This window comes from Dendrobates tinctorius, unplaced genomic scaffold, assembly GCF_039654945.1.
Source record: "Dendrobates tinctorius isolate UK_male_01 unplaced genomic scaffold, ASM3965494v1 ptg000120l, whole genome shotgun sequence".
Taxonomy (NCBI): Eukaryota; Metazoa; Chordata; class Amphibia; order Anura; family Dendrobatidae; genus Dendrobates; species Dendrobates tinctorius.
Window position 1 is genome coordinate 21,951,823 of NW_027361788.1, and position 9,433 is coordinate 21,961,255.

The 9,433-nt window shown below is 46.9% G+C and overlaps 1 protein-coding gene across 1 annotated transcript in view; it reads right to left on the reverse strand.

The window, feature by feature from the left end:
• Nucleotides 1–8,996, reverse strand: part of HAUS7 (HAUS augmin like complex subunit 7) — a 30,943-nt gene extending 21,947 nt beyond the window's left edge. Inside the window, exons 1-4 of the mRNA XM_073590898.1 lie at nt 8,841–8,996; nt 5,332–5,447; nt 4,885–4,952; nt 3,117–3,178 (exon numbers count right to left, since the gene is read on the reverse strand). Coding sequence (XP_073446999.1) covers nt 3,117–3,178; nt 4,885–4,952; nt 5,332–5,447; nt 8,841–8,945 — 351 coding nt within the window. The 5' untranslated portion in view covers nt 8,946–8,996. The remainder of the gene's footprint in view (nt 1–3,116; nt 3,179–4,884; nt 4,953–5,331; nt 5,448–8,840) is intronic.
• Nucleotides 8,997–9,433: the final 437 nt, after the last annotated feature.

The window sequence follows — 9,433 nt, forward strand, 5'->3', positions numbered from 1 at the left end:
TAACCTGGATTTAGCTTTTTCTATCTGGGATTTACAATGACCCACCGATTTTCCTACAATCAAGAAATCGTCTAAATATGGAATGATTAAGACGTCCACCTCCCGTAAGTGAGCCATAACTTCGGCCACTAACTTTGTAAAAACCCTGGGTGCTGCTGAGAGACCAAAGGGAAGGGCTCTATACTGAAAATGACGTACTGTGCCCTCTACTGAAACTGCCACCCTCAGGAACTGCTGGAAGTCTGTATGGATAGGTACATGATAGTACGCGTCTTTCAAATCTATGACTGCCATAAAACAACCTTTAAACAATATTTTTATTGTTGTATTAATGGACTCCATTTTGAATTTATGATTAATCAAAAACTCGTTAAGGGAACGAAGGTTTATAATCGTTCTGAATGTGTTATCAGGCTTCTGGATTAGAAACAGGGGAGAGTAAAACCCTCTTCCTCTTTCAGCCTCTGGAACCTCTACCAGAACATTTTTCTGACATAGGCTCAAGACTTCCGCTTCTAAAGCCGCTTGTTCGAGATGAGAAGATCTTAAGGGGGTCAGTTTAAAGGTGTTCCGCGGGATCTGGGTAAACTCCAACCTAAGCCCGGTGGATATTACCTTACGCGCCCAGTCACTATTCGTAATCTGTGACCATGCCGGGAAGAAGGATGACAGTCTACCCCCTACGGGAACCGCTAGTCATTGGTTTGGCTTCTTTTGATCTCTCGACGAGCGTGTAAACATATAGCCCGTACCTCGTCTCCTTCTGTCTTCCCATCTGGGTCGATCTCTAACAGGCGAAGAGTTGCGCCTTCTCCCCTGGCCAAATCTCCTTCTACCAAATGGGCGACGGTAGGACGCTGATGAAAGGTTTGGAAACTTTTTCTTGTCGTCCCCCGCCTTTTCAAGCAGCTCGTCTAGGACAGTCCCAAACAAATATTCGCCCTCACATGGAATCGCACAGAGCTTTGCTCTGGACTGGATGTCTCCCTGCCAGCACTTTAGCCACAGGGCTCTGCGAGCTGCGTTAGAAAGACCTGCTGCTCTGGCGGCCATTTTCACTGCATCCGCTGAGGCGTCTGCCAGGAAGGCTGCTCCCTCTTGGATGGTCGGTAGGGCCCCAAGAATTGTCTGTCTTGATGTACCCTGCTTTAGTTGTGACTCCAACTGGTCCAACCAGACCATCATGGACCTGGCCGTGCACGTTGAAGCCACTGCTGGTCTTAAGGACCCGGCCGCCATCTCCCAGGTGTTTTTTAGGAAAGTATCAGCTTTCCTATCTAAGGGATCTTTAAGGGCTCCCATGTCCTCAAATGGGAGCGAGGATTTTTTTGATGCCTTCGCAATGGCAGCGTCTAATTTGGGGGCTCTGTCCCAAGAACTTACTGCCGGATCGTCGAAGGGGTATCTCCTTTTGAGGGCGGGTGGTAGCGACCCTCTTTTGTCCGGTTTTTTCCACTCTCTGTGGATCAGATCCTGTATTTTTTGATTCAACGGAAAGACTCTCCGCTTCCTCTGTTCCAGCCCACCGAACATGACATCCTGCATGGATAAATGGGGCTTAGGCTCCTCTACCTCCATTGTCCCTCTGACTGCTTTGACCAGCTTATCTACCCGGTCAAGAGGCAGACAAAATCGCCCCGAGTCCTCTTCTCCTGAGGAGGACGAGGGAGATGAAGCCTGGGAGTCTCTGCTTTTTCTCCACTCTATCGAGGAATCAGATTCCGCCGGGACCTCGCCCCTTAGACTTTGCGGCTGAGACAAGGACTTTAGGGTTTCCCTCATTTCTACCCTGACAATGTCTCTCAAACTCGCCGCTACTGCAGGCGACTCATCTGCCACCGTCTGCTGAATACAAGGGTGGCACAATCTTTTGAGGCATGCATCCGGTAATGGGCATGCACAGAGTGCGCATTCCCTATGCTTATTTTTAGTTGTAGCTTTCTTTCCCTAGAAAAGAAAAAACACAGAAGGGGGGTCCCGTCACTGAGTGAACTTTCACGAAGATCACTTACCAGTGCCACAATCAAGTACCGGAGAACGAGGGGGATTTCTTTCGGTCGATGCTCCTGTCTGCCTGGAGGAGCTCTTACGAGTGGACTGGTCACTTCGTCCCGCATTACTGTCACGGGACCCTTTCTTTTTCTGTTTGACCTGCCGAAGGTCATCCAGGGGCGGCAGTGATGTTTGCCGCTGCTGCCCTTGCTTCTGCCGCTGCTGCTGCTGCTCTCGATCGCTTTCCATTACCACTGCTGCTGCTGCACACTGCTGCATGTAGTAATGTGGCCAAGGCAAGGAACCCTGCCCGGGTCCCGCCTAAATACCCCCTCCTCCGGTCAGCAGTATCCATGCCGCGCCCCTCCCCCCCCTTAACGGAGCTCCCTACCCCAGCTGGCGCCCGAACTCGCGCCATCGGTGTTTCCGATGGGCGCCGCCATCTTGGAATTGCCGCGCATGCGCAGTGGCGCGCTGACCCGGAAGCGCCTCCTCCGCCCGCCCCCTGACGTCACCGCTACCCCGGAAACGCCGGAAGCCCCGCGGGACGCCCGGGAGCTTCGGAGCAGCGCCGGTCGCAGCCAGCCCCCTGCACAGCGCTGCCACCCATGTGCGCCGCCGGAGCCGGAAATCCCCGGGGGGGGGTATACTTACCGGCGGCGGCTAATTTCCTGGAGACGGCCATCCTCCGGACGCCGCTCCCTGCTGTCCACGCCACCGCCGTGACACCCATCCTGGGCCACCGTGGCGTCTTCCAGGAAATCCGAACCAGGCCGAGGTAGGAGACCCCCTCGCTACCGGTGTCGGCTGGCCGGCCTGGGATCCAAATCTTCTGTAGGATCCCGTCCCCTCAGGAACAGGAAACCAACTGATGCGTGGGAGAGGTGCCGCCCTTTTGTATCTGTAGGTTTCCTGTTCCTATAGGGCGGATCCCCTCTCTCGTGGTGCTGTCATGGGAGTCCGAATAAACTGTATTTATTTTTTGGAAGGGGAGAAGTTTCAGCAATACACACCTGATGCCGCTCAACTTGGAGGATTAAACAGGCTAAAATTCAAGAGCACTAAGGGAACCCTATATGAGGTGGTCAGGAGAGGGGGTGCCAGTCAGGGTGTCAGACCTATACCTTTATGAGGTCCACATCTTCTGCGCTACACAACATCAGATCAAAGCCAAGTTTTGCCATCTCTGTAAAAGATAAGCAGGAATTAAATACAATAACCAAATGGATTCAAATATGTATTGGCGCAATTTTCCGAGACCTATAGCGTCTCCATTTTTCGTGATCTGTGGTCGGGTGAGGGCTTATTTTTTGCGTGCCGGGCTGTCGTTTTTAATGATACCACTTTTGTGCAGATACGTTCTTTTGATCGCCCGTTATTGCATTTTAATGCAATGTCGCGGCGACCAAAAAAACGTAATTCTGGCGTTTTGAATTTTTTTCTCGCTACGCCGTTTAGCGATCGGGTTAATGCTTTTTTTTTTATTGATAGATCGGGTGATTCTGAACGCGGCGATACCTAATATGTGAATGTGGGATTTTTTTTACTGTTTTATTTTGATTGGGGCGAAAGGAGGGCGACTTGAACTTTTAGGCTTTTTTTTATTTTAAACATTTTATTTTTTTTACTCTTGGCATGCTTCAATAGCCTCCATAGGAGGCTTGAAGCATGCACAACCCGATCGGCTCTGCTACATATGGGCGATGAGCAGATCGCCCATATGTAGCAGATTTACTGCTGTACTTTGAGCGCCGACCACCGGGCGGCGCTCAAAGCGATCTGCCTGCAACAACCATAGAGGTCTCTATGAGACCTGTGGTTGTCCAGGCAACGTGACGCCAACCCCCGATCACGTGACGGGGGTCGGCGATGAGCTCACTTCCGGCCCGGCGGCCAGTAGTGCTATTTAAATGCCTACTGTCAGCTTTGACAGCGGGATGGCGATTCCATTCATAACAGCTGACATGTCGCGGCTTTGAGGTGGGCTCACCGCCGGAGCCCACCACAAAGCGGGGGACCTTACCGATGATGTACTATTACTTCATCGGTAAGGAAGGGGTTATGCTCTGTTTTTCTATTCTATCAAATACTTATTTCATGCAATAAAAAGCAAATTAATTATGTAGAAATCATACAATGTGATTATACTTTTTTTATTGTTAGATTCTGTCTATCACAGTTGAAGTGTATTTATGATAAAAATTACAGATCTCTCCATTCTTTTTAGGTGGAAAACTTGCAAAATCTGCAGTTTATCAAATACTTATTTCCACACTGTCTGCACAAATTTTATTGATTTTCTTTTGGAAGATGGAAAAAAAAAAACCTCTGGAACTTCTGACATAGATGGTGATGGGAAAAAAACTATTTTTACTTCACTACAAATATGAGGAGCGCAGGTGATATTTATTTTCAGCGCGGCAGGTAAAGCGACGTTTCTCACAACATTATCACACTTTATCCAGTCCACCATATTTAGCTCCCGGTCATGGAGTTTGTTGATCAGACGCCAAAAGGTGTCTAAACTACTACTAAGCGGGGTAATAATAGGAGACCTGCAGAGCAGAGGAGATGAGTTCTGTGCAGTGACGGATCACACTTCTCCATCTGCGACCCCCATTGTTAGTTATGGGCACTGTTGCCTTGCATTTACTGACTGCAGGGTATGTGCTCATTTTGTTTTGCGCGTCAGTTTTGTCTGTTATATGGCCAGTGTGAACATGCTCCTATATGTTACATGCCCACCATATTTGGTCCATACAGTGCATGCTCCATAATGCCCAAAATATCATTCCCTTCATTACAAGGTAGAACTTCACAACAAGTTCCAGCAGAGAAGCAGAATCAGTGATATAATATCACTGTACTCAGAACGAAATGTGAAGACATTACCTTTCACCTTTACTTCTGCCTGAGACTCCTTCAAAGTGAAGAACTGCTCCTGGAGAGGAGGGTGGACCCTGCAGAGGGAGAGACCACATAATACTGTCACATGGTGCACATGCACATACACTGTGATATTTCTCAGTTACAGTATAGAGTTACGTTTATGTCTTATGAAAAAGGACAACAAAGATGGTGCAGACGGTGGGGGGGGGGGTCTTCAGTAGGCCCTCAGCTGTCATTGCGTCACGAGGAAGATGGGTGACCGAAAGGATACCCCACTGAGATTGCACTACTTTTTGTTGTTAAAGAACAGCGACCGGAGGCAGCTCCAGTTGCTTCTGTTTGAAGCAGGTGCTAGCTGTATAACGCAGCTGGAACTCGAAGTCTATGGTGCAGTCTCAGCTATGGAGCCCGCTCCGTATACGAGCGCCCGACATGTATGGCGGATGTCACCTTGTACATATCCATTCCAGGATGTCCAACCGATGAACAGACGGGGTAAACAAGAGCTCATGGATACTCTGGGGTTCGGTCACATACACTCCTTCTAAACATGGGCACTTCAACCTCTGTAAGAAAAGAAAGCATCAATAATGACATATTAGCAGGGGAAACCATCAACATGCATGTCAGGATCAAAAGGATTTTGGTTTCTATTGGAAACAGTCAGCAAGCCTGTCACTCCACATCACTGTGTCACCAGAGCCTGCAAACTAGCTACACCATGTTCAGATCATGGTGTTGTCAGTGCAGCTCTGACAGTTTGTAAAGCATAGCAGAGCTCCTCCACTCTTATGCTTTCTAAGCAATCAGACGGCAAAAAGTGAAAGCCCCATAATGGGACAAAGTAATAAAAAAATAAATAAATCACAAAATAAAAATATATTGCACCAATAAATAATTTAATGAAAAAACAAAGTACACGTTTGGTATCGCCGCATCCAGAACGACACGCCTTATAAAACTGTCCCATTAGTTAACCCCTTTAGCAAACAACGTAAAAAAAAACCAATGCTTTATCATCATACCGCCGAACAAAAGATTCAATAAAACGCGATAAAAAAAAAAGATGGCTACAAATACACATGGGATCACTGAAAACATCATCCTGTCCCACAAAAAAAAACAAGCTGCCAAACAGCGTCATAAGCGGAAAAATAATAAAGTTACAGCTCTCAGGATAAAGCGATGCTAAAATAATTATATGAAATCCAACATTTATTTGGCACCTTTTAAAACATCTTCAGCAGGACAGTGAACAATGGAGTGTGAGTGACGGCCGTTTTGCGCTCTTGTGAATCTATGGGTCACCCGTGTGTGACCCTTAGGCTGAGTTCACAAGTGGCGTTTTTTTCGCGTTTCCGCGGCGGTTTTAACCGCGCGATTTTGCCGCGAAAAATAAGCATCCCATGCATTCCTATGGGATTCTGCAATGCTGTGCTAATGCTGCGGTTTTTACCGCGGCGGAATCGCTTCGCGGTAAAAACCGCAGCATGCTCATTAATTTGCGGAATCGCGGCGATCCCGCACCCATAGGAATGCATTGTTCCGCTTACTTCCCGCATGTGGCTGTGCACACCATGTGGAAAGTAAGCAGAACAATTGCGGATGGTACCCACGGTCCGGAGGAGAGGAGACTGTCCTCCAGGCTTTGGGTACCATATCCCTGTAAAAAAATAGAATTTAAAATAAAAAATATTGTTATGCTCACCCTCCGACGTCCCGCGCAGCCTTCCCGCTTCTCTTCACGCTCCCGTTCCAAGTAGTCCTTTGCGAAAATGCCCGCGATGGAGTCCGTTCTCGCGGGATCGCGAAGTCTCGCGGTCTTTCGTGCGACATCATCGCGAATTACCGCGAGAACTGACGTCATCGCGGGCATTTTCGCAAAGGATTACTGGGAACGGCTGCGCGGGACGTCGGAAGGTAAGAATAACACCATTCTTTATTTTTTTTTACATTCTATCTTTTACTATTGATGCTGCATAGGCGGCCTTAGTAGTAAAAAGTTGGTCACACTCGTCAAACACTATGTTTGACGAGTGTGACCAACCTGTCAATCAGTTCTCCAAGCGATGCTACAGACCGCTTGGAAAACGCTAGCATTCTGCAAGCTAAATACGCTTGCAAAATGCTAGTTTTTCCGAGGGAAAATCGCGGGAATTTAAAATGTGATTTTCCCGCGGACAGGAATTCCGGAACTCTCGCGGTAATTTCCGCGAGAGTTCAGGTACGTGTGCACTTAGCCTTAGGGTGGTTTTACACTTATCGCATTTTTTGTGGTCCGTTATTGCGGCCCGTATCGCCACATTTTTCGTGGTGTACCGCAATAACGTGCCGTATAAAAGGTTTGCGGATCGCCGTTTTTCCCGCCCCCAATACTATGGAAATAATATTGGAGTAAAAAAAAAAAAAACGGCGTTCCGCGAAACTGGAAGTGACAGCGCGCCGTAAAAACTTCCCTTTTGTTTTTGTGGCCCCGTTGATTTAAATGGGAGCTGTGCCGGTACGCCGTGAGAAATATCGAGCAAGCACGATATTTTTTTCTCGGCTGTACAGCACACCATTGAATTTTTATGGGTTGATTTTGCAGCCCCATAGAAATGCACTGGGGCCGCAAAATCAGCCTGCAAAAATACGGTAAGAGTAAAACCAGCCTTAGAAGAGCGCAAAACGGCCGTAGTCCTCACACTTCATTGTTCACTGTCCTGCTGAAGAGATTTTTAGGCTGTGTGCACACGCTGCGGATTTTGCTGCGGTTCTGGCCGCTGCGGACCTGCAGCAGTTTCTACTGCGGTGTACAGTAGCATGATTCCCTATGGGAATCAAAAACCGCAGTGCAGACGGTGCGGAATTTTCCGCGCGGATTATGTGCGGTTTTCAATCCGCAGAAAGAATTGACATGTCAATTCTTTCTGCGGATTCTGCTGCGGTTTGCCATCTCCTCCATTGAGGAGATGAAAAACCGCAGGGCAAAACCGCACCTAATCCGCAGCGTGTGCACACAGCCTTAAAAGGTGCCGAATAAATGTTGGATTTAACTCTTCATTTTCTACATAGGGACATGCAATCCTGTTTTTCTTGGGTGAGCACCCGAAGATTGGGGCATGATATCCTGCAGTCTCTTGTGGATTCCATTTGTGTTAAACACAGGAGGTGTTAACGGCAGTGCTGATCACTTTATGCTTGTGAGGATAATTATATAAAAGTTTTGTGTAAAAGCGCCGAAACATAAAAAACAATATAAATGAGGTATTGCTGTAATCGTACTGACCCGAAGAATAAAACCGCCTTATCAATTTTACCATGCACGGAACGGTGTTACTGAGATAAGAGATGACAGTTTGTGCTTATAAAGTTCTATGGAGATCTGGAATTCTCCGTTCACATGCAAACTTTTTTTTAAATGCAAATTAAATGTTGCTTTTTACAGCACAAACCAAGAAATGTCAGCAATCTCATTCACACACACACACACACAACAAACCCGAAAGCCTCAAACAGCATTTATTAGTGAATAAAACTAACTTTATTATTACACACGTCCTGCGGACAGCGCACAAACACAACGCTTTTACTGCCAAAAAGGCAGGGTTTGGCTTTAACAAAAAAAAACAAAAAAAAACACGTGTGTTGTTTGAGAACTTGCAGCAAAATATAAAGAAAAGCTTAATAAAAATGTAACAAAAAATAAAATATTGGAATTGCCCCTTTTGTTCTTTACAACACACACAAAAAAAGGCCTGAATTGTTGTCTGTCACTGCACCCCACCACACAACTACAAGTCACAGCATGACGTCTGGGAACTAGAAAAAACTGGCAGTGCAAGGGTAAAAAAAAAAAAAGTCTATAGTGATGGTCGGCGACTCGCAGGCTGCTGTAACACTACAACTCCCAGCAGTACCACAGAGACAAAACATAACGAGACCTCCAGCCGCCGAGGCTGCTCTTCCTCTGCGCTCACCTGGAGCCGCTCGTACAGCTCTGCCGCCTTCTCCAGCTCCAATCCTCCCGCCATCTTCACTGACTGTTCCCACACGAATAGCGCTGATTGGCTAAAGCGCTTCATCGCAGCTCTCTGATTGGTGGGAAAAAAACAATACAACGAAAACTGCTCTTATTGGCTGTTGGAATATTTACAACTGACCTGCCTCTTTCATTAGCCGCTGATTGGTTGTTTAAGATTTCCCCGCCCTCCCGACCTCTTTCAATTGGTAGAAGAGTCTTCCTGTGACCTGTTCTCTCTGCGCCCTGCAGTTCACTGTGATGAAACGTTGGAGTCACCGCTTAAGGAAAAGGAGGAGAGAAAAAGGCTTTTTTTTTTTAGAGAGTGATTTTAAGAACATTTTTTTCTATTCATATGTAATATTTTAAACATTGCAGCAGATGTTAGGAATAAATTACAGGGAACAAAAACTCACCCTTTAACCCTTTAAGGACACAGCATTTTTAACCCATTTATTTCATCCTCACGTTCCATAAGTGATAATTTTTTATTTTTTTTCATTGGAGGGAGGAAAAGAAGCGATGGGAGAGGGGGTGATGCAATAATAGCAC